The sequence below is a fragment of the Hevea brasiliensis genome, chromosome 12 (assembly GCF_030052815.1).
Source record: "Hevea brasiliensis isolate MT/VB/25A 57/8 chromosome 12, ASM3005281v1, whole genome shotgun sequence".
Lineage (NCBI taxonomy): Eukaryota > Viridiplantae > Streptophyta > Magnoliopsida > Malpighiales > Euphorbiaceae > Hevea > Hevea brasiliensis.
The window spans coordinates 36,519,815-36,544,812 of NC_079504.1; the positions used below are offsets into that span (position 1 = coordinate 36,519,815).

Below are 24,998 nucleotides of genomic sequence, written 5' to 3' on the forward strand. Positions count from 1 at the left end.
TGAGTGATTCTTCTCTTGAAGGAGGTACCTTTTCAAAAATATGCATTTTTAATTTTTATTTTGAAGCTTGCCGCAGTGTTTGGTTTCTGGGAAAATTTTGAAAAGCAGGAAAGCAATTATGAGTTTACTCTTTTCAACTTGAAGTTTCAGCTAGCCAACAGAATGATTCATGTAGCCTTTAGCTTAGTCTCTTTAAGCTTGATTGATTGATTTGATTTGATTTGATTTGATTCTGTTTGTCTTCAATGGCAGCATAAGAATAATCCAGCGGAAGCAAGGAAGACTTGAAAGGGGGCATTTGTTTCTAATTGTTAGGCTTAAAGGAAGAGAAAATGAAAGGCTTGTCTCTGTGTCGAAAGAGTTCTTTAGTTTTTTTAAGAAGAGCATATGCTTTTGTCCCTTCCAGTTCCTTTTGCACAGATAACAATAGCAGCAATGATGGGTTGCAAAATTCTAGGGTTAAGATCTTCGATCGCCATCTCAAACGCAAACAGGTAAATTCCACCTTGTTTTTCAATTTGAACAATGGGAACATTTCTGCACAAGTGGAAAGAAGATAGAATGAAGGTTTTTCTTAATCTTGTATGGCAGCACGGAAAGTACATAGTTGAAATGCTTTCTGCTTCTAATTTCTTGGTGCTGAATTTGTTGGAATTTTAGCTGTAATTAAACTTTTTTAGTTACATTTTAGTATCTCAGCAAATTAAGGAGCTTTATTTTTCAGTTTTGGACACTATGATAATGCAGAAAAAAAAAAAAAAACAGTACAATTTTTATTTTGGTTTTCATCTTCTTGTAATCATTTTTTTTAATACAAAATTATGCATTCTTATTGTTTTTAGTATTGGTCTAATTGGGTGTATTTTTGGGGCCAGCGAGACCGAGCTGCATGGTTGATGCGCCCTAATGATTCTTTTGTGGATGCCGTTGCTGATAATCTACTGGATCGATTAGAGGTAGTCATTTTATTTCTATTACATTTTTCATCGACATTTCATATCCAAAGACATCTTAAGTTTACCAAATAGTATTCCATTCCATCAAAACTTTTCTCCTCCCCATATGGGCTTATGTATACCCCCTCCATAATCATGACAACAGCTTCTTAGCGTTGAACACTTGAAATTTTCTCCAGTGATAGTCTAATTAGCTGTGTGTTTGCCTTTTGCAGGACTGTAAGAGAACTTTTCCTACAGCATTATTTATGGGGGGTTCTTTGGAAGCTGTCAAACGGTTGTTATGTGGCCGTGGTAAGAATTCATCTTTCAATCTGTTCCTCTCAATTATGCTTGATGCCCATTGCTATAGTTTGGTACACTCATACTTTTCTTGCACCCTCTCTATGCATCTGTGTTTAACCTAAAAATCTCAGAAATTTATGGTGTTTATATGGATGTAGGCATATTGAATTTTAAGACTACCCATATTGCTCCTCTTGAGGATGGTGCTTTAATTTTTAACTTTGGGAATGTTGGAACCATTGAAGCTAGAGTTACATGGGGCTTTTTATGTTCCAATAAGATGTGGGCTCAGAAAGAATAGATGATACCTTAAAATGGTTACAATAGATTATGTTATTTATCAGCTGACCTATAGACAGCATGCATTAATATGTTAGCTAGTGAGATGGTTGAGTTGGAAAGGAAGAAGAACAAAATCTAGCAGAGGGTGCTCAGAGCATCAGAGAGTGGGGCAGTGATCTCATCAGATGGTCATCATAAGAGTATATTTGGGCATTGTGCCGTATGCTTTGTTAGAGATATTGGAGATGTCACATATGATTGCTTCAAAGGCCATAGGTTTTCACCTTTGAAATAAATGGATGTTTACTGATTTAATTAGTAAGGAGAATATACACTTTTGTCAAGAAGGGTAAAAGTGGAAGGTTGGCATGAACTTGGTTATATTAAGTAGGCATTGCCCAATGTAACCATATTGAAGTGCATTATATTGCTCATGTCAATATTGATGATGCTTTAGGAAGGTCTTCTATAAACATAGACTTTTCCTGAATGGCTGATCCACTATGAAAGGGGATCTTAGGAGATTTGTTGTTATATGAGGGAGTAGGGAAGTATTTTGACTTCAAGTTAGAAAGTGAAAGGAACAGGAGGTTTCTAGTGTACTTAAATATGGGGTTTCAAGTGGTCTTGAAGGCATGCAATCATTTTTTGGTGGAAAGAGTAAGAGCTAGTGATGTAGATGATGTAGTACCACAAGAACTCTCAAAGGAAAAAGAAATAAAACTCTCAAATTTCTATTAATTCTCAATTTTCAAAAATAATAATCTCACTGTAGATAAAAGTAAAACACCTAAGTTATATAATTATTTATAGGCTAATAACTAATCATACTACTACTGGTATTAGGAACCCCAAAATAGGAAAATTCTAAACCTGCTATAACTCTTTAAATATACCTAATAATAATTGAATTTCTAAATAATAGAAACCTAAACTTCCTAACTGTACTAGAAAATCAGAATTAGAGTTCTTAATTTCACAATTAAAAATTAAATTAAAATAATTTCTAAATCAAGTTTTCCCTGACTGTGTCAGCTAGTAGGTCACAGAATGAGGAAGAATGATACCTCTTTGTTGCTCTATTCACAATGAAATAGAAAAGGAGATATGAAGTCTCTTGCTGAAGTAGACATGAACAGTTTCTAAGTAGTATTTTTTTTTTTCCAGCATTTGAATGTAAAGTGTGGGACAAGTTTCTTTATATGATGAGTGGGTTATTTTGTTAATCAAGAAGAAGAATTGCAAGCTTTGGACTATGGTAGAAAGAGGTAGGAAGCAATAATACTGGTTGGATAGTAAAAATTCCTTCACTGCAATTATCTTTTGTGGGTTTCTCTCCTGTTGTGGGGCTAATTTAGTGGGATATATCTGCCCTGAAAGCTCATACAGAAGATGGGAACGTCAGTGGTGATGACATGAAGTCAAACCAGAATTCCAAGATCTATCAGAAATGGAAGATGGTTTGTCTCACATGGTAATGAATGATTAAAATGGGAACAACTGAACAAGTATTTTCAGAAAAAGAAATATCATTTGAATTTTCAAACTTAAAAATTGCACTTTCTGTCAAATTTTACTAGACAAGAACGGCCAAAGAGATCATCTGCCACTAAAGAGAAGGTTGTGGGGTCTTAAAAATGAAAAGTGGTTGAAGAATGGCTTTTCTAAAGGCAAGTTCGCAGATTGACTCTTCAATTTTTGTTTTTCTTAATAGATATAAACTTTTTAGTGCTTCCTGGGAATGAGAAGATTCAACTATTGATAATCTTTTAAATAGGGGGAGATGTTGTTTCTTGCAGTACTTCTGTATTTACAGCCAATTGTGGGAGCCAGGGTTCTCATTTATGTTAGACTGGTTTATAGTGGGTAGATTGATGATATGTGGTGAATGCCAAGTGCCAACAGTATTTATACAGTGCTAAGAGGGAAAGAATTACTTTTGTTGATCCCTCTCACTATTTTAAGGGGTCGTGTAGAAGGAAAAGGAGCAGAAAAGCTTTTGATTGGTGATGAGTTGCATTTTTTTCATTATTAGAGATGGATGGTTTATTTAAATATGTGAATAACCTTCAGATGTGATGTGCAGGAAGTTCTAGACCTCATAATATTGTTAATATTATTTTGTAAATGGATTGGCACTCCCTAGGTGAATGGAATGTTGTATCTTTTTACAAAATTAAGAAAGAAAAATAAATAAATAAAAGTAAAATTTTTCTGATATTTCTTAGGAAATATATGTGAAAGTTTGACTTGTATGTTTATGCATATATAGTTTAAAAAACATGAATTATGAATTGTGACACTCACTTGATCAACACCAAACTTGTTCTAATGCTCTAAATAATTTCTTATGATATTTTGAATGGAAAAGCTGATTATATGTATGGATGCAGAAGGTTGTTACTTGTGTGTTTATATGTTATTCTCTAATAATAAGTAGCATGGCATCATAAACAAATTTATAGAAGACTGCCTCTTTTCCTGGTAAACATTTTATTGTACAAATGCTCACTTAGTATATTTAATGTCAGGCTCCATTGAAAAGCTCATTATGATGGACATGTCCTATGACATGATTAAATTGTGTGAAGATGCAAAGGAAGATGCAAATAAAAATATTGAAACATCCTTTATTGTCGGTGATGAAGAGTTTCTGCCCATAAAAGAAAGGTCTTTTTGTAGATTTATGATTTTTGCATATATTATTTCGAAATAATATTGCTATTGGAATATTTAATTTGAAATACAATAGTTTGCAATTTGTGAATGTGAAGTTCATTAGATTTGGTAATCAGTTGCTTGGGACTTCACTGGACAAATGACCTTCCTGGAGCCATGATACAGGTATTGGCTTCTTTATTGTGCCTTGGTTTAGTAAGTTTTAGCATCTGGTTTCAATATGAGATGTCATATGCCAGCATTGGGTAATGCATGCAGCAGCACATAGCAATCAATGGCAATTTTCAAATCAATGAGAAAGTACATGACAAAATCTATACATTGGGTATGTGTTTGCAGTGCAAGTAGCAAGCTACCAAAGAGCTCTTGGTATGACCAAAATAATAATAATAATAATAATAATAATAATAATAATAATAATGGTACACTAGGTTAAAACATAAACTAAGAGATGGTTTTGTGAAAAAATAAAATGTTTGTGTTGTGCGGTTTAACAGGACCCCTAGATGTGCCACTTTCTTGGTGGAGCTTTTGGCTATATCATGTATACAGCCAGCAGAGACCTTGCATGAGATGGTCAATATTTTGGTGACTATGCTTTCGGATGGTTCAACAGTTAAACATTTGCTTGTTTATTGTCCCTCATATGTGAAATGTGTTAAATGATGTTTTCTCAACTCAACTAAGCCTTTATTTTAAAAAATTTGGGGTTGGCTATATGGATTCTCTTTCTCCACTCTAAACAATTTTAGGTTAAATCCTTGAAAATATGTAATGCTTTTAGGTCATGTTGTACTACTCTCCTCCAAATCAGTTTAGATCTACTCCTTCTTTTCTTTCTATCCTCTAACCTAATGTGCTCTACTTGTCTAACTGGAGTTTCCATATTTCTACGCTTCACATGACCAAACCACCTCAATCTCCCTTCTCTCAACTTATCCTCAATTGGCACCACTCCTACCTTTTCTTTAATACTCTCATTACAGACTTTATCCAATTTAGTATGGCCATTCGTCCACCTTAACGTTCTCATCTCCGCAACTCTTATCTTAGACACATACGACTTCTTCAGTGTCTAACACTTACTACCATATAATATGGCCGGTCGTATGACTGTACGGTAACATTTTCCTTTCAACTTATTGGGAATCTTGCGATTACATAAAACTCCCGTTACACGTCTCCATTTCAACCATCCGACTTTAATCCTATGACTAACATCCTCCTCACATCCCCCCATTTACTTGAAGGACTGAGCCAAGATATTTAAAGTGATTACTTTGGGACAGTACCATTCCATCCAAACTAACTCCTTCCCTATCACCAGTTCGGCCTTCACTGAACTTGCAATGCATGTATTCTGTCTTCGTTCTACTTAACTTGAAGCCCTTTGACTCTAGAGTACTTCTCCAAAGCTCTAGCTTTTTATTGACTCCTCCTCGTGTCTCATCTATCAGAATGATGTTTTCTCAACTTGGATTTTTTTGGAATATGTCTTCAATTTGAAGTGCTATAGGGCAAAGACGTTTGTGTGGTGAAATTTAGACTATTTTTTTGTTTGCATTTGGTGGTTTTTTAGACTAAAATTGTTAGGTTGTTGAAAGTGATATGAGACAACTTTCAAAACATAATTTTTTTGTTCAGCTACCTTTTGTGTTTGCTGTTCCGGCTCATTTTAGAAGTCTTGGAAACTAAATCTTTTAATTGTAAGAATCCCTGTTTCCTTCCAAATTTTTACTTGTTCCATCTTTTTTTTTTTTAGTTCCATCCCTGTATTAGCTTTTCACCACTCTCTTGGGATTGAAGGATGTTATGGAAAGTCAATCACTATATTATTTCTCTGTATATTCTGTATTCTGTATTTCTATTTAGGATTTCTTCCTAATTAGTAGAAAACAATTATAGGAATCAATTGTATATATATACCCATGTACAGATTAATTGTGTTTGCTTGATTTGTGATTTTGGATTATTTTGCTGCTGTAAGCACTTTGGATTAGCGTTTCGGTTAGTTTTCTTTGTCTCAACAAATGGTAGACAATAAGAATGTTATTTCTGATGTGATTCCGGTGATGACTAAGATCACGGAACACAAACTTAATGGTTCGAATTACCTTGAGTGGAGTAAGACTGTTAGGGTCTATTTGCGTAGCATTGATAAGGATGATCACCTTACTAAAGATCCACCTACGGATGATACACGACAAACTTGGCTAAGGGATGATGCTCGGTTGTTTTTGCAGCTTCGGAACTCGATTCACAGTGAGGTAATTAGTTTAATTAATCACTGTGAATTTGTTAAGGAATTGATGGATTACTTATATTTTCTGTATTCTAGTAAAGGGAATATCTCCCGTATTTATGATGTTTGTAAGGCATTCTACTGTGCTGAGAAAGAGGATAAGTCTCTCACGGCTTATTTTATGGATTTTAAACACGTATATGAGGAACTTAATGTATTGTTGCCTTTTAGTCCTGATGTGAAAGTTCAGCTGGCCCAACGTGAGCAACTGGCTGTTATAAGTTTTCTTGCAGGCTTTCCTTCAGAGTATGAGACTGCTAAATCTCAGATTCTCTCCAGTTCTAAGATTTCCTCTTTACATGAAACGTTCACACGGGTCTTTCGTACAGAGAGTACTCAATCTTCACAGACTGCCAGTAGTGCTCTTATTAGCCGTAATCCAAATGGACAATAGGGTAATAGAAGAGGAAGTAGAGGAAGAATTACAGGCAACAGAAGTAATCAGCGTAATGGAGAAGCTAGTTCTAATCAGGACTCAAGAGGAGTCATTTGTTATTATTGCCATGAGCCTGGCTATACAAAATATAATTGTCCGCAACTTCAGAGGAAAAATCAGGGATCACGGCAAATATGGCAGCAGAGAATTCTACAGTATTTTCTTCTGAGAAAACTATTTTGGTATCTGCAGAAGATTTTGCACAGTTTTCTCAGTATCAGGCATCTCTAAAGCCTACCAATTCCCCTGTCACTGCGATCGCTGAGTCAGGTAAATCCACTACATGCCTTGTGTCTTCCTCATTCCAAATGGGTTATTGATTCTGGTGCGACAGATCACATGACAGGTAATTCTAGTCTTCTATATGCTTTTCAGTCTAATCTTACTTCCTCTACAGTTACTTTAGTTGATGGTTCTACTTCTTGTGTCATGAGTTCTGGAACTGCGGACCCGACTTCGTCAATTTCTTTGTCATCTATTTTGTGTCTACCAAAATTTTTTTTTAATCTACTTTCTGTTAGTAAACTTACTCGTACCTTAAATTGTTTTGTTTCCTTTTTTCCTGATTAGTGTTTGTTTCAGGATCTTACGACGAAGCAAATTATTGGTAGAGGACGTGAGTCAGGTGGTCTCTACATTTTGGAAAATCATGTACCGCGGTTGCTTGTTTGCTCCAGTACCTTAACACCTCTTGAAGCTCATTGTAGATTGGGTCATCCTTCTTTGTCTACCATGAAGAAGCTGTGTCCTCAGTTTTAGTCTTTATCAAAACTAGAATGTGAGTCATATCAGTTTGCAAAACATCATCGTTTGCCTTCTGTGTCTAGAGTCAATAAACGGGCTTCATCCCCTCTTGAGTTAGTTCATTCTGATGTTTGGGGTCCTTGTTCTGTTACTTCTAAAACTGAATTTCGTTATTTTATTACTTTTGTTGATGATTACTCTCGTGTTACCTGGTTATATTTAATGAAGAATCGTTCTGAGTTGTTTTCTATCTTTTGTGCCTTTTGTAATGAAATCAAAACTCAATTTAATATTTCTGTGTGCATATTAAGAAGTGACAATGCCAAAGAATACTTTTCAGCACAATTTCAGTCTTATATGACGCAAAATGACATTTTTCATCAGTCTTCCTGTGTGGATACCCCATCCCAAAATGGCATGGCCGAAAGAAAAAATCGGCATCTTCTTGAGGTAACTCGTGCTCTTCTTTTTCAGATGAAAGTTTCTAAACACTTTTGGGCGGATGCAGTTTCTACAGCATATTGTTTGATCAATTGTATGCCGTCTTCTGTCCTTAATGGGGATATTCCTTATACTGCTTTGTTTCCTACAAAATCTTTGTTCCCTGTTGAACTCTGTATTTTTTGTTGTACCTGTTTTGTGCGTGATGTTCGTCCACAGGTTACTAAATTGGATCCAAAGTCTCTCAAATGTGTCTTCCTTGGGTACTCCCGACTGCGAAAAGGGTACCGCTGTTTCTCTCCTACTCTAATCGTTATCTTGTTTTTGCAGATATCACATTTTTTGAGTCCACCCCATTTTTTCCTCAATCATCTGTGTATGAGAGTCAGGGGGAGGAGGATAATCTCTTAATATATACTGTCCAATCAATGTCTAGTCCTCTCCCACAGCCTATTCCTTCTGTCTCTAGACCTACTCGACCTCCCGTTGTTTATGTTTATTCTAGGAGATTGGAGATTTCTGACTCAGATCCTCCACCAGCTACTTCGTTGGGAGATCTTGTACCTCATACTGATCATGATTCTGATCTAGACTTACCCATTGCTCTTCGTAAAGGTAAACGTTCATGTACTTACCCTATCTCTTCTTTTGTTTCTTATAATCAATTGTCTTTTTGTTCTCGGTGTTTTGTTATTTCTTTAGACTCTGTTCCTATTCCTAATACTGTGGGTGAGGCATTGTCTCATCTTGGCTGGTGTGTTGCTATGAAAGAGGAAATGGAGGCTTTAGATGCTAATGGTATATGGGAACTGTTGCCTTTGCCCACTAGTAAGAAAGCTATTGGTTGCAAATGGGTATTTACAGTAAAGGTAAATCATAATGGTTCTGTGGCTAGGTTAAAAGTACACCTTGTAGCAAAAGGATATGCTCAGACATATGGGGTTGATTACTCTGACGCTTTTTCTCCTGTAGCTAAACTTACTTCTGTTCGCTTGTTTATCTCTTTAGCAGCTACATATGATTGGCCCCTGCATCAATTGGATATCAAGAATGCTTTCCTTCATGGTGATCTTCAGGGGGAGGTGTATATGGAGCAACCACCTGGGTTTGTTGCTCAGGGGGAGTTGGGTAAAGTTTGTAGGCTTTGGAAGTCTCTTTACGGCTTGAAACAAAGTCCTAGGGCCTGGTTTGTGAGATTCAGTGAAGCAGTACAGGAATTTGGTATGCAAAAGAGTAAGTGTGATCACTCAATATTTTCTAAGCAATCTGAGGCTGGTATAATTCTCCTGGTAGTCTATGTGGATGACATTGTCATCACTGGGAGTGACTTTGCAGGTATTTTATCTCTTAAAACCTTTCTCCAAACCCAGTTTCAGACCAAAGACTTGGGATTGTTAAAGTATTTTTTGGGTATTGAAGTTATGAGAAGAAGGATATTTTCTTGTCTCAAAGAAAATATGTCTTCGATTTATTGACAGAGACAGAAAAATTAGGTGCTAAGCCTTGTAGTGCACCAATGACTCCAAATTTACAACTGTTAGCAGGGGATAGTGAGTTGTTTGAAGATCCAGAGAGATACAGGAGATTGGTAGGAAAATTGAACTGCCTTACAGTCACTCGTCCTGATATTGCTTATGCCGTTAGTGTGGTAAGTCAGTTTATGTCTTCCCCAACTGTTGCTCATTAGGAAGCCTTGGGACAAATCTTGTGTTATCTGAATGGCGCTCCAGGAAGAGGTTTGTTATATGGTAATCATGGGCATTTGAATGTTGAATGTTTTTGAGATGCCGACAGAGTTAGATCTAAGGTTGATAGGAGGTCAACTACTGGATATTGCGTTTTTGTTGGAGGAAATTTGGTGTCTTGAAGAAGTAAGAAGCAGAGTATAATTTCTCGATCTAGTGCTGAATCCGAATACAGAACTATGGCACAATCAGTATGTGAAATAATGTGGATACTTCAATTACTAGATGAGACAGGTTTTAAGACCTGCCTGCCTGCGAAATTGTAGTGTGATAATCAAGCTACTCTCCATATTGCTTCTAATCCGGTGTTTCATGAGCGGACCAAACATATTGAGATTGATTGTCACTTTATTCGTGAAAAGATTCAACAACAGATTATCTCAACAGGACACATCAAAACTGGAGAGCAGTTAGGAGATATTTTCACAAAAGCTCTGAATGGAGCTAGGATTGACTACATTTGTAACAAGTTGGGCATGATTAACATTTATGCTCCAACTTGAGGGGGAGTGTTATGGAAAGTCAATCACTATATTATTTCTCTCAGATATTCTCAGATTCTGTATTCCTATTTAGGATTTCTTATTTAGGATTTCTTCCTAATTAGTAGAACACAATTATAGGAATCAATAGTATATATATACCCATGTACAGATTAATTGAAATTAAGGAGAATCATCTCTTTCTACAAAGGAAAACATTATATATAGGGCCAGGGGTGGAAGGGGAGGGGTGGCAGAGAAAGAGAGAAAATTAGTTATTCACTATAATTGAAAATTGAAATGCATTATGACTGATGGTGGTTGTATTCTTTTTTACCCTTTCTTTCTCTCTTCCAACATTTCTTTCCTACTTTGGACTTTAATCATGTTTGGTGGCCTGAGCTAACCACAGTAATCAGATTCGCTCGCCCCCTTGGATTCTATGATCTGGGCTGTGCTTTCCAATTTGCAGGACATTTATGTCCCATATTGCTAAGGTACCCTAAACAGGGGTTCTAATCCAAATAAGGAAAAGAAGAAAGAAAGAAGAAGGAGAAGAGGAAGAGGCAAAAGCAATGCACAGGAGAAGCAGAAGAAGCGATGTAAGAAGAAGAAAAAGAAAACTATGTAAAGGAGGAGAAAAGGACAAAATGGGACTTTTTTATCTTTTATTTTTTTATCGTTGGTGGGTTTATGTGAGAGAGTAACTAGTTGACTTCATAGGTGACAGTTTCTAGGAGATACAAACAATAATAACTATTAATTATATTCTTTAATTATTTAAAATTATATTATTTTTTAAAAATGAAGGATAATAATAATAATAATAATAACTTAAATTTTGGAAAATGTGTTAAAAAATATCATATTAATTAGTTATTCGTATTAATTCAATATTTTTAAATTTTTTATAAATATATTATGGTAAATAAAATTAGAAAATAAATTGTACCACATAAATATAATTTAGGTACTGAATAAATATAATTTGGATGCCGCAATCCAAATTAGCATACCAAATAACCCTACTTCTATGTCTTATTTTTAATTAAGTAGCAAACCACCTTCCCATGCCAGTACCAAGACCCAAGGGGTACAGCATTCCGAGTAACTATGGGGCTGATACATTCCTTTTTTTCTTTTCTATTTTAGGTGTAATAAAAATATGTAATTTTTCTTTTTTTTTTTCCCCCTGTTTTACATTCTTGGTTGGTTGTTAGCATCATGGAATATCTCTACTGGTTTTATTTTCAGTGTGAAATTCCAATATCGACATGTCTGTGACAGCTGTTCATTTTATTGAACTTTGTGCAGTGCAGATTGGCGCTGAAACCAGATGGTCTATTTTTAGGAGCTATTCTTGGTGGAGAAACCTTGAAGTTGTCTATTTTCACTGTTCTTTTTCTTGTTTTTAAATTTCAAAGTAATATGCCTAAATTTGCTTGTTTATTCTTTCACTTTCTTGTATTTATGACTAGGGAGCTGAGAATAGCATGCACTGTAGCTCAAATGGAGCGTGAAGGAGGCATCAGTCCTCGAGTATCACCTTTGGCGCAAGTATGTATGTTGTTGCATTGTAATTAGTGTACTCCCTTGGTAATATTTGGCATATATTTTCATAAACTTAGGAAACTAAAATGTAAAGATGTGTGCATTTATGTATAAGTATGTAGAAAGAGATGATTCTCATTGATTTCAATTAATCTGTACGTGGGTATATATATACAATTGATTCCTATAATTGTGTTCTACTAATTAGGAAGAAATCTTAAATAGGAATACAGAATACAGAATATACAGAGAAATAATATAGTGATTGACTTTCCATAACACTCCCCCTTAAGTTGGAGCATAGATGTTAATCATGCCCAACTTGTTACAAATGTAGTCAATCCTAGCTCCATTCAGAGCTTTTATGAAAATATCTCCTAACTGCTCTCTAGTTTTAATGTGTCTTGTTGAGATGATCTGTTGTTGAATCTTTTCACGAACAAAGTGACAATCAATCTCAATATGTTTGGTCCGCTCATGAAACACCAGATTAGAAGCAATGTGGAGAGCAGCTTGATTATTACACCACAATTTCGCAGGCAGAGAGGTCTTAAAACCTGTCTCATCTAGTAATTAAAGTATCCACATTACCTCACATACTGATTGTATCATGGCTCTGTATTCCGATTCAGCACTAGATCGAGAAACTACACTCTGCTTCTTGCTTCTCCAAGACACCAAATTTTCTCCAACAAAAATGCAATATACAATAGTTGACCTCCTGTCAACCTTAGATCCAGCCCAGTTGGCATCTGAAAAATATTCAACATTCAAATGCTCACGATTACCATATAACAAACCTCTTCCTGGAGAGCCCTTCAGATAAAACAAGATTTGCCCCAAGGCTTCTCAATGAGTAACAGTTGGGGAAGACATAAACTGACTTAACACACTAACGGCATAAGCAATGTCAGGACGAGTGACTGTAAGGTAGTTCAATTTTCCTACCAATCTCCTGTATCTCTCTGGATCTTCAAACAACTCACTATCCCCTGCTAACAGTTGTAAATTTAGAGTCATTGGTGCACTGCAAGGCTTAGCACCTAATTTTCCTATCTCTGTCAATAGATCGATGACATACAAGAAAATACCCTTCTTGCTTCTCATAACTTCAATACCCAATAAATACTTTAACAATCCCAAGTCTTTGGTCTGAAACTGGGTTTGGAGGAAGGTTTTAAGAGATGAAATACCTACAGAGTCACTCCCAGTGATGACAATGTCATTCACATAGACTATCAGGAGAATTAGATCAGCTTCAGATTGTCTATAAAATACTGAGTGATCACACTTACTCTTTTGCATACCAAATTCCTGTACTGCTTCACTGAATCTCCCAAACCAGCCCTAGGACTTTGTTTCAAGCGATAAAGAGACTTCTGAAACCTACAAACTTTACCCAACTCCCCCTAAGCAACAAACCCAGGTGGTTGCTACATATACACCTCCTCCTGAAGATCACCATTAAGGAAAGCATTCTTGATATCCAATTGGTGCAGGGGCCAATCATATGTAGCTGCTAAAGGGATAAACAAGCGAACAGAAGTAAGTTTAGCTACAGGAGAAAAAGTGTCAGAGTAATCAACCCCATATGTCTGAGCATATCCTTTTGCCACAAGGCTTGCTTTTAACCTAGCCACAGAACCATCAGGATTTATCCATTTGCAACTTATAGCTTTCTTACCAGTGGGTAAAGGCAATAGTTTCTATGTACCATTAGCATTTAAAGTCTCAATTTCCTCTTTCATAGCAGCACACCAGTCAGGATGAGACAGTGCCTCACCAAAAGAAGAGATAGGGTAAGTGCATGAATGCTTACCTTTACGAAGAGCAATGGTTAAGTCTAGGTCACAATCATGATCAGTATGAGGCACAGGATCTCCCAACGAAGTAGCTGGCGGAGGATCTGAGTCAGGAATCTCCAATCTCCTGGAATAAATATGAACAACGGGAGGTCGAGTAGGTCTGGAGACAGAAGGAACAGGCTGTGGGAGAGGACTAGACATTGGTTGGACAATATATATTAAGAGATCATCCTCCTCCCCCTGACTCTGATACACAGATGATTGAGGAAAGAATGGAGCAGACTCAAAAAATGTGACATCTACAGAAACAAGATAACGATTAAGAGTAGGAGAGAAACAGCGGTACCCTTTTTGGAGCCGGGAGTACCCAAGGAAGACACATTTGAGAGACTTCGGGTCCAATTTAGTAACCTGTGGACGAACATCATGCACAAAACAGGTACAACAAAAAATACGGGGTTCAACAGGGAACAAAGATTTTGTAGGAAACAAAGTAGTATAAGAAATATCCCCATTAAGGACAGAAGACGACATACGATTGATAAAAAAATATGCCGTAGAAACTGCATCTGCCCAAAAGTGTTTAGGAACTTTCATATGAAAAAGAAGAGTACGAGTTACCTCAAGAAGATGCTGATTTTTTCTTTCGGCCACGCCATTTTGGGATGCGGTATCAACACAGGAAGACTGATGAAGAATACCATTTTGTGTCATATAAGACTGAAATTGTGCTGAAAAATATTCTTTGGCATTGTCACTTCTTAATATGCGCACAAAAATATTAAATTGAGTTTTGATTTCATTACAAAAGGCACAAAAGATAGAAAACAACTCAGAACGATTCTTCATTAAATATAACCAGGTAACATGAGAGTAATCATCAACAAAAGTAATAAAATAACGAAATTCAGTTTTAGAAGTAACAGAACAAGGACCCTAAACATCAGAATGAACTAACTCAAAAGGAGATAAAGCCTGTTTATTGACTCTAGACACTGAAGGCAAATGTTGATATTTTGCAAACTGACACGACTCTCATTCTAGTACTGATAAAGACTGAAACTGAGGACACAACTTCTTTATGGTAGACAAAGAAGGATGACCCAATCTACAATGAGCTTTAAGAGGTGTTAAGGTACTGGAGCAAACAAGCTACCGCGGTACATGATTTTCCAGAATGTAGAGACCACATGATTCACGTCCTCTACCAATAATCTGCTTCGTCGTAAGATCCTGAAACAAACACTGGTCAGGAAAAAAGGAAACAGAATAATTTAAGGTACGAGTAAGTTTACTAATAGAAAGTAGATTAAAAGAGAATTTTGGTAGACACAAAATAGATGATAAAGAAATTGACGAAGTCGGGTTCGCAGTTCCAGAACCCATGACACAAGAAGTAGAACCATCAGCTAAAGTAACAGTAGAGGAAGTGAGATTAGATTGAAAAGCAGATAGAAGACTAGAATTACATGTCATGTGATCTGTCGCACCAGAATCAATAACCCATTTGGATGAGGAAGACACCAAGGCATGTAGTGGATTTACCTGACTGAGCGATCGCAGTGACTGGGGAACTGGTAGGCTTTAGAGATGCCTGATACTGGGAAAACTGTGCAAAATCCTCCGCAGATACTAAAACAGTTTTCTCAGAGGAAGATTTTGTAGAATCCTCTGTTGCCATATTTGCCATCTGTGATCGCTGATTTTTTCTCTGAAGTTGCGGACAATTATATTTTGTATGGCCAGGCTCATGGCAATAATAACAAATGACTCCTCTTAAGTCCTGATTAGAACTAGCCTCCCCATTACGTTGATTACCTCTGTTGCCTGTAATTCCTCCTCTACTTCCTCTTCTATTACCCTGTTGTCCATTTGGATTATGGCTAATAACAGTATTACTGGCAGGCTGTGAAGATTGAGTACTCTCTGTACGAAGGACCCGTGTGAACGTTTCATGTAAAGAGGAAATCTCAGAACTGGAGAGAATCTGAGATTTAGCAGTCTCATACTCTGAAGGAAGGCCTGCAAGAAAACTCATAACACGATTGCTCCGTTGGGCTCTTGAACTTTCACATCAGAACTAAAAGGCAACAATACATTAAGTTCCTCATATACCCGTTTAAAATCCATAAAATAAGCTGTGAGAGACTTATCCTCTTTCTCAATACGGTAGAATGCCTTACATCATAAATATGGGAGATATTTCCTTTACCAGAATACAGAAAATTTAAGTAATCCATCAATTCCTTAACAAATTCACAGTGATTAATTAAACTAATTACCTTACTGTGAATCGAGTTCCGAAGCTGCAAAAACAACTGAGCATCCTCCCTTAGCTAAGTTTGCCATGTATCATCAGTAGGTGGGTTTTTAGTAAGGTGATCATCCTTATCAATCTACGCAAATAGACCTTAACAGTCTTACTCCACTCCAGGTAATTCGAACTATTAAGTTTATGTTCCGTGATCTTAGTCATCACCGGAATCACATCAGAAATAACATTCTTATTGTCTGCCATTTGTTGAGACAAAGAAAACTAACCGAAACGCTAATCCAAAGTGCTTACAGAGCTGCGAAATAACCCAAAATCACAAATCAAGCAAATACCGAAATAGGATCTGAGAGCCAAACCTCAGAAATCCTTTAATGGTGTACTGGATCAGGCAACAACACACAGTGGTGGAATGAGGGGGTTGAGGCGACGCCGGCGATGTTGATCGGAGTCAAAATGGCCGGCGAACGCACCTCCACGCACTGGAGAGTGAAGAAACGGCGAGAACCTGAGTTGGGGGGGTGAGCCTCACGCGCTTGGATTCTGGCGACCGGATCAGAGGGGACGGCCGATCGGCGGCCAAGGTCTCTCCTGAGCTGGCTGATAAGAACAAATAGTCACCCTAGATAGATGACTTGCTCTGATACCATGTAGAAAGAGATGATTCTCATTGATTTCAATTAATCTGTACATGGGTATATATATACAATTGATTCCTATAATTGTGTTCTACTAATTAGGAAGAAATCCTAAATAAAAAATCCTAAATAGGAATACAAAATACAGAATATACGGAGAAATAATATAGTGATTGACTTTCCATAACAAAGTAGATCAATTTGAATTTAGTATTTTGGTTCTGGCATACTTTTTCAATTAAGACAACATGCTTGGTATATATAATTCTGTCGTTTTCTTTTTCTTCTTTAGTTAGGTTTGGGGATAAAGGTTTAGTTGAGTTGAGTTAGGTTTGGGGATGTTCGTATAGCTAGGTGGTGCTAGTGTCTGGCTGCACAGTTATAGTTCTTTTTTTTTTTCCCCTTCTTTTTAGTCATTTTCCCCGTATCTTTTAGTTTTTTTTTTCCCCACAATAATGTGCGGGTAGTTGAAGTTAAGTTTCTTTAGCTTTCTTCCCCAGCCCTCACTCCTGCCAGCCCTCAATGGAAAGACTTAGATGATTTATTTATTTAATTTTTTTTTTTTGCCACAGGTCCGTGATGCAGGCAATCTTTTAACCAGGGCAGGCTTGGCCCTTCCTGGTGTTGATGTTGATGAATATGTAGTTAGGTATAGAAGTGGTGAGAAAATCCTTCTGATAAGTATTGTGTCGTAGTTCTGTTTGCCAAGGTTTGTTAGACTTGGAAGAAGATGTATGCTATTATTGATTCTATTGTTCATTTATCTGTACATAATATTTTGAGAATGAAATTGCATGCTCTAGTTGCTGCTTTGGGATTTGCCTCAAAGCACACAAGTCTCTAGAACTAGGGTTTTATGCTGAACAACTTAGTTGTGAAATCTTATTCACTAGTTGAACTATCTCTTTTGTGCAGACTGTTAATTGTTCCTGTTTTTCACCATGGCTTCCTTAGGAGCTACACTTTGTTCTTATCTGCTGGTCCTAAATGCACTTTCTGTCTCCCATTATGCTGAAATCTCTCTTTTCCATTAGTGGATGAGGTGAAAGTGAGGAAAAAAGATTAGGGCTATAATGCAAGAGATTCAACTTTTGGTAATGGGACTTAGGAATCTTGTCACATGATGAACTATTTTGACTACTTCATGAGGGAGTGTTTCATTCTATGATGTGTCAATACATCATGCTGTCTGTAATTCTCACAAAAAACATTCTGGTTGAAACTTGGTTACTATTATCATTCCTTTTTGTGTAACAGTTGAAATACTTCTTTGCAGTCCTTATTTCTAGTGTACTCTGCTTGGTCCTTTTAACTAATATATTATTTAAGTAGTATTTTATTCTATTTACGAAGTTAAGTTGGTTTTGGATTCCTAATTAGAAATCTCTTGTTTTCTTGTTTGGGATTTGAAATTCCAAAATTGCTAATTAGTATTTCTTGCTTGGGATTCCAAATCCTAGTACTAGTAGGATTTCAAATACTACTATAATACCTATGTCTTCTAGGTATTTTGATAGGATTTATTATGATTATTATTAATATTGAGTATTTGTTTCTCTTCCCCCTTTTGTTCTATTGGTTTTACATCAGTGGTTAGCCTTCTATCTCTAGAAATTTATTTGTTTGTTATCTCTCTCTCTGTCTCTCTCTCTCTCTCTCTGCTCGGCATAGCTCTGGAGCTGATAGAGCATCTGCGTGCAATGGGTGAAACTAATGCTCTTTTGCAAAGGAACACTGTAAGACCTGTGATTGTGAAAGCATTTGCTTTTATACATATTTCTGTTAATGATATAAAAATTTTGTGGCTGCAATATTTTTTTGTTGGAAGTTTGATGTATTCATGAATGAAAAACAGATCCTAAAGCGAGAAACAGCCCTAGCAACTGCTGCAATCTATGATTCAATGTTTGCAGCAGAAGATGGCACCATCCCTGCAACATTCCAGGTGTGCGTTGTGGAATACTTGGGAATATTTATTTGGTAGGAAAAGTAAAATATTCATCCACTATCTTCTGATGCTAGTTCAATAATGAACACGCTTCACGCAACTTTAGACATTTATGTGTAATAATTAGCATGATATTATGATCAAACAAATTCTATGAGATTGCCATTGCTAAATGAAATTATGATATTTGTCACTTTGAGACCATATCTAAAAAGGGAAATGATATTTGACTGATTGATGTCTCTTTCTACAAGCTGATGTATCTATTGTGTTATCCTACTGTAGAAAAATGAAGGGTTATCTAATTTTTGGTCCTTCTGAGACTAAAAGCAATTAAGTTTGGCTTACTGAAGCATTACATGATGCATGGCAATTATCTTTTGTACTGGCCTTTTCTGTGTAGGTCATTTACATGACAGGTTGGAGGGAACATCCTTCACAGCAGAAGGCCAAAAGAAGGGGATCTGCTACCATATCTTTCAAGGACATCCAGGAGCAGTTTGGCAGTGGTAGCTAACACCACCATCACTTCCTTCAGTAGCATTCACTATGAATTTGGATGCCACTTTCTTCTCTCAATATCATTTTCTCATTCACTTAGTTACATTCATTTGTTTGAAATAATTTATCTTTAGATGTTTTGCCATTAGTGAATGAGAAATAGAGAGGGGTTGGATTCGGAAAAGAAAAGGCTTTGTAGGACTGTAATTGATTCATATGCTGCAATTTTATTAATAATGGTAAATTCTTGTAGCAAGAGCAAAGAATAGGTCTCGTGTATCTGTGTGTTGCACCATCATTTTAAGACGGGAAATTTACAATTTGGTCCTTAGGTCCTATATTACATTTTAGTCCTTGAATTTTAGAAAATTAATTATTTAATCCTTGAAATTTTATAAATTAATTATTTAGTCTCTAGATTTTATATTATATCACATTTTAGTCCTTGTATTTTTAATTTATATAATAATTTAGTCCAGTTAATGGAGGGAATTGTTATAAACATTAAAATTACAGTAAATAAATTATTCTATATATTAAAATTAAAGAAATTAAATAATTTATTTCTCAAAACTCAGGTACTAAAGTATAATATTATACGAAATTTAGGGATCAAATAATTAATTTTTCAAGATTCAGATACTAATTTATAATATAAGGCAAAATTTAGGGATTAAATTGTAAATTTTTCATTTCAGATTTTAGTTGTGTAGTTTAAATATGAAAAATCAATTAGTTAAAAATACGTATTCTAAAGTTAAATGGTAAAAGAAAAAAAAAAGATTATTAGATAATATAATTTTTTATTTAGTTAAAAAATAATTTTAAAATAAATAAATAAATAATAAATAAAGGTAATTTATGATTTTTTTATTTATTTTAAATAATTTTTTAATTTATAAATTAAATTAAATATTAATTTATTTATAATTTATTACTTATAAGTTTAATCAATTTATAAGTCAAATTAAATATCTGTATTCAACGTGCATCAATCTTGTTTTCTGCTTTTAGTTTTTATTCTCCAATTTCAAAAAGTTATACTTGAATAATGAGCTGACGTATATAATATTAAATTATTTACTTAATTTTATTTCTGTGCATTAAATGAAATTCAATTAAATAGAAAATAATAATATTTTAAAATAATTATGCATGTTCTTAATTACCTTTTACTATATTCTTTGCATGATAAATAACTTAACGAACTTGAGGCTCATTGATTAAATCTTATTGGGATTAATTGCTAAGTTTTAATTACCATAATTAAATACAAAATTTATCATATTTTGTTAATATATATATGTATATATGAAGAATGGTTAGAAAACGAAGTCAATTTTTCATCAAATCATGTGAATAAAAAAAGTTTACTAAAGACCTAAATTTGAAGTAGGTCAATTGAGTGATTAGGTACCCAATAAGTTCGAAGAATTTTTATCTATTTTAATATCTCACAAATTTAATATTGATTAACGAGTTTTATGATTCGACTGACCAGGTCAGATCGAGTTTCAAAAATCATGATCTTACTTAAACTTTATGTAATAATTTTTTTTCTATTATTAAAGTAGCAAATTTTATTTGTCTTTTTAATTTTTAAAATTAAAATTTTATCAATAAATTTTAATATACTTTTTAAAAATTAAAAAAAAAAAACTGAGACTTACTCCTTCAATATATTAATTTGTGTAAATTCATTCATATTTTTTAATATTATTTAATTTTAATCTCTTAATATTTTATATTTTTATCAAAATTTCATATAATTTTTTTTAATATTTTTTTTTGCACCACCCTCAATGATGAATTTCTAATTCCGTCCCTAAGTCAAACAATGCAAAGATAAGGCCAATTACATCTGAACTGGAGAAGATCAATTTCTAGTTGCTCTATGAAATAATTATGCAAAGCATTTATTTATTTATTTTCATAAATAATCAATTTATCTTTACTCTGAATTCACTAAATAATAATATCAACTTTAAAAATATAAATATATAAAAAAATACCTTTATTAATAATAAAATGTATATTTACATGAATGAATAAAATGATTATATCTGCAAACATGAATGAATAAAATGATTATATCTGCAGCCAATCAATTAACTGCAGTACATACACAACAACAACGCCATTGCTATCCCTACTTAGAAAATACAATCTCCTAAGAGAAAACCTTGTATGTTTTGGCTGAAATAATAATTTGTCGTAGTCCTCCTATAGGTGAAAGCATTGCTATTAGAACGCCAATAATGATTGAAATCTGCAAGTCCAAGGCAAGAAAATTTACATTAAGCTCATACCGATTTTTCTTGTCTAAGACTCTGTCCATTATTAACTCAAATATATATATATATATATTAAATTTATGATCGATTGAGTTTAGGTATGTGTTTTTCTGTTTCAAGATGTGCATGATTAAACTTACCCATGATGCGAACCAATGAAAACTCCATCTCTTTGGTTTGTGGATGACCAGCCACATGATGCATGGAATCTGCAAGCAATTGGTTTTTAGTTTTTGCATGAAGGCAACTTCAAAAAGACAGTAACAAATTGAGAAGCTACATAGTAATTAATATTTTATCAATTGTCACTCACAAAATATGAAGTTGATGCGAAAACAAGTCCCCCAAAAAATCCAAGTAGTCCTCCAAAAAATGGAACGCAAATCCCTATAAATCCTGACAAAGCTGTAATAATGTTCACAAGTGTAAGTCTCTGGTGTTTGAGTTTCAGTCGAACACAAGTCCAATAGAAATTTGTTTATATAATGCAATGCATACCTACGAATGCACTTCGAGCAATAAGGCGAAGAGGTCTTCCAGGAGTAAAATTCCTCCTTAGAACCAAATATGACTCGATCATATCAAACACTGGCATGGCAAAAACCTGTAGAATAAAACGAATTCTATTGGCTCAGCAGACCTGTGACTCGTCAAGCAAGTATTTGGAGACAAAAGAGGAGATTCGAAATCGAAATCTTGTATCACTGAGTTACTCATTGGTAATAAAGATGATTATTTATGTAATTGATGAATTTGTAGTTTTGTTTAATAGGATTCTAATATTTATACATGTATGGGAAGAGATACCTGGTAGCTTCCTATGACATGGAAGAACACCATGAGATTAGCAGCAGCGATAAGCCAGCGGGGCTTTTCAAGTGAAATAAGAACATCATCCTCTACGAGATCCCCAAAAGCCCAAAAGCCAGAAACAGCAACTGAAATATAGCAAATGATAACGATGATATAAGCAAGAACGACACCTTTCCACATGGGCTTTTTGGAAGGGTTCTGTGGAGTTGATGGAATTGTAGCTTGAATCTCTAGAACCACACTGTGCCCTGCATAAGCAAATGCTATAGTTCCAATCCCATTCAGAGCATTAAAGATTATGCCTGCAGTTGTATGAGATCGAACTCCATAGCTTGTTGGATGGTGTTGGCTACCCCTAACTGTTGATGCGACAAAAGCCACCATTGAATAGCTGCGACATTTTTGAAACAATCACAGTCAATCAATTTTCAAAGCTTCTTTGCTCTAATATTCCGATAAAAGAAAGAAAATAGAGTGACGAAAAGGTAGAATCACATTACCAGAAAGACATGAGTGCTGCAAGTAAGGAAACTCCTTTAAGTGCATTAAAATTGGGAGTTTGAGAGAGCACAAATTGCACACAAATAAACATGAGGATAAAATATGTTTGTTTGATATTAGAGAGGCATGGAATGACCAGGTCCACGAACTTCTTCAAAGATTTCCCTCCAGTTACATTGTAAACTATGGTACTAGCCACCTGAACAAGCGTTTGTTGAGGCATGATTATCCAATACCCAAGTTTTTCTCCAAAAGCATACTGCCCAAGTTCTGGGTATCGATCGAAACGCCTTCCAGGCACCACTTCGTGCAGTTCCACAAGTTGCCACAGTGAGTAGAAAGTGATCAACCATGAAAGAAATATTCCAATGGTTCCAGGGATCCTGAAAATTGTTCAGAAGAACAAACCAAAACGTTAATTAATGAACTGTTCAATAAAAAAAAAACTCATGTCCGATCATAGAATCTTTCTCCTGTATGCGTAATATTTCTCCTGTATGCGTACCATCCAAGTTGAGACATTGCGAATGGTAGGCCTAGAACCCCAGCACCCACCATAGCTGTTACATTATGGAAAGTTGAGTACCACCACTTGGCTTCCCTAGATGCTGTCACAGGTAACCAGCTATTCGGGTCTGGCCCTTTATGTTCAGTTGTTATTGTGGTAGCTTCATGATCAGTAGTTCCACTCTCAATATTTTCTCTCGTATTAATTTCAGTAGCTCCATTCTCATTGTTTTCCTGATCATATGTGGATTGGATCTTAGCTAACTAAATACTCATCTAAAATCTGAAACAAAACAAACACAGTGCAATTACATACCATGGAAGAAATCTGTGGGTTGGACATTGTTGAATATCTTGTCTTTCTTGAGCAAATAGAGTTGATGAGATTCTTTAGTGATGAAACAGTACAGGGGGACAGCTAAAAGACCTTAGTATTTATAGTGAAAGATCCTAAGTAGGTGGCTCTTTGATCTTGAATCAGTCATGAAATCCCAGCCACAGTATAGTTTGAAACTGGTTAAAGTGTCCGATCCAGATAAGGTTATCTATTGCAAAAGAAAGAATCCTTAAGAACAGCGGTGATTTAGCAGCAAACTTGGATACAAACACAAGAAATTAATTCAATATTAACCACTCTTTCATTAATTGTACCGATATTTTAGGGAGGGAGTAAGAGATTTGGAAAAATTGGCTAACCTCAAACTGTGCATATCATGCGTACGTGTATATTGAGATTTTTCTTCATAATATTTTATAAATAATTGTTTATCATTAGAAATATAAATAAATAAATTCTAAATTAAGTGGAATTATCTTTACAGATATGGTTATAATTATTTATACGCCTATAATTATTTGGTCACCGAGAGGCTAGTGACATTTAGCTCTTGTGCTGCCCTTGTCACCTTCAACTATATGTCTATCTTCTATTATAATAATAATAATAATAATAATAATAATAATAATAATAATATATAAATGTGTGAAGAGAGGGGACATTAGCTATACCTAAATTGTCCTTCATTATTTTTAATATTCACAATTATATTTTTTTATTATTTAATTTAATTTTATAATTTATATAAATATAAAATTCTTAAAATTTAAAATTTAATTGTCTATATAATTTTAAAATTTATATAAATTAAAAATTCTTAGTCCTATTTATATTTAAATTTTATGTAATTAAATTTTTATTATAATATAATTTAAAATAAAATTTTATAAAAATATCTTCATGATTTATATTATTTACAAAAATAGGAATGCATTTTGTTTATATAAATCACTTTTTTAATGAAACCTAATATATTTCTATCTCTATCTTATAATTATTTATGTAAAAATATTTTAATACAGTTATATTTGAATTTACACAAATAATTCTTTTATTAATGTTTTTAATTTTTCTTTTAATTTAATTTTTTTATAAGTTTATTTTAAAAATATTTCATATAAATTAAATTTATATTTTTTTAATTATAAATATATTTCTAAAATTCTTAATTATTGCATTAACATATAAATTAGTTCTAATTAAAATTGAATTTATAAATCCTATGTAAATACTTATTGATAAGTCATATATATATATATATATATATATATATATATATATATATATATATATATATATATATATATATATATATATATATATATATATATATATATATATAACAATGGAAAAGTATTATAAAAAAATTCATATTCGTTAATTTATAAATAAATATATAATTAGATACAAAACATATAAAATAAATTATATATATAAAAAATTAAATAGATAAATATATTATTAAGAAATTAATAATTA

General features: G+C 34.3%; 2 protein-coding genes across 2 annotated transcripts in view; one reads left to right on the forward strand and one right to left on the reverse strand.

The window, feature by feature from the left end:
- The window catches only part of LOC110640592 (wall-associated receptor kinase 2), a 30,343-nt gene extending 10,997 nt beyond the window's left edge, over positions 1–19,346 (forward strand). Inside the window, exons 4-14 of the mRNA XM_058130679.1 lie at positions 330–494; positions 876–956; positions 1,172–1,250; positions 4,055–4,193; positions 4,319–4,367; positions 11,667–11,731; positions 11,831–11,909; positions 17,191–17,278; positions 18,290–18,354; positions 18,474–18,563; positions 18,970–19,346. Coding sequence (XP_057986662.1) covers positions 330–494; positions 876–956; positions 1,172–1,250; positions 4,055–4,193; positions 4,319–4,367; positions 11,667–11,731; positions 11,831–11,909; positions 17,191–17,278; positions 18,290–18,354; positions 18,474–18,563; positions 18,970–19,083 — 1,014 coding nt within the window. The 3' untranslated portion in view covers positions 19,084–19,346. The remainder of the gene's footprint in view (positions 1–329; positions 495–875; positions 957–1,171; positions 1,251–4,054; positions 4,194–4,318; positions 4,368–11,666; positions 11,732–11,830; positions 11,910–17,190; positions 17,279–18,289; positions 18,355–18,473; positions 18,564–18,969) is intronic.
- A 1,720-nt stretch (positions 19,347–21,066) lies between these two features.
- LOC110643521 (lysine histidine transporter-like 5) lies at positions 21,067–23,568 on the reverse strand. Its single transcript, XM_021795956.2, has 8 exons — positions 23,499–23,568; positions 23,181–23,416; positions 22,675–23,058; positions 22,169–22,565; positions 21,860–21,965; positions 21,675–21,766; positions 21,502–21,570; positions 21,067–21,336 (listed from the first exon to the last, which is right to left on the reverse strand). The coding sequence occupies exons 1-8, from the start codon at positions 23,523–23,525 to the stop codon at positions 21,238–21,240; spliced, it is 1,410 nt and encodes a 469-aa protein (XP_021651648.2). The 5' UTR covers positions 23,526–23,568; the 3' UTR covers positions 21,067–21,237.
- Positions 23,569–24,998: the final 1,430 nt, after the last annotated feature.

Excerpts from the sequence above, each read along its gene's own strand:
- LOC110643521 (XM_021795956.2), bottom strand. The coding sequence starts at position 23,525 with ATGTCCAACCCACAGATTTCTTCCATG. Across the intron at positions 21,767-21,859 it reads TGCTCGAAGTGCATTCGTAG|CTTTGTCAGGATTTATAGGG; the intron begins GTATGCATTGCA and ends ACATTATTACAG. Across the intron at positions 21,337-21,501 it reads TTCATTGGTTCGCATCATGG|ATTTCAATCATTATTGGCGT; the intron begins GTAAGTTTAATC and ends TTGGACTTGCAG.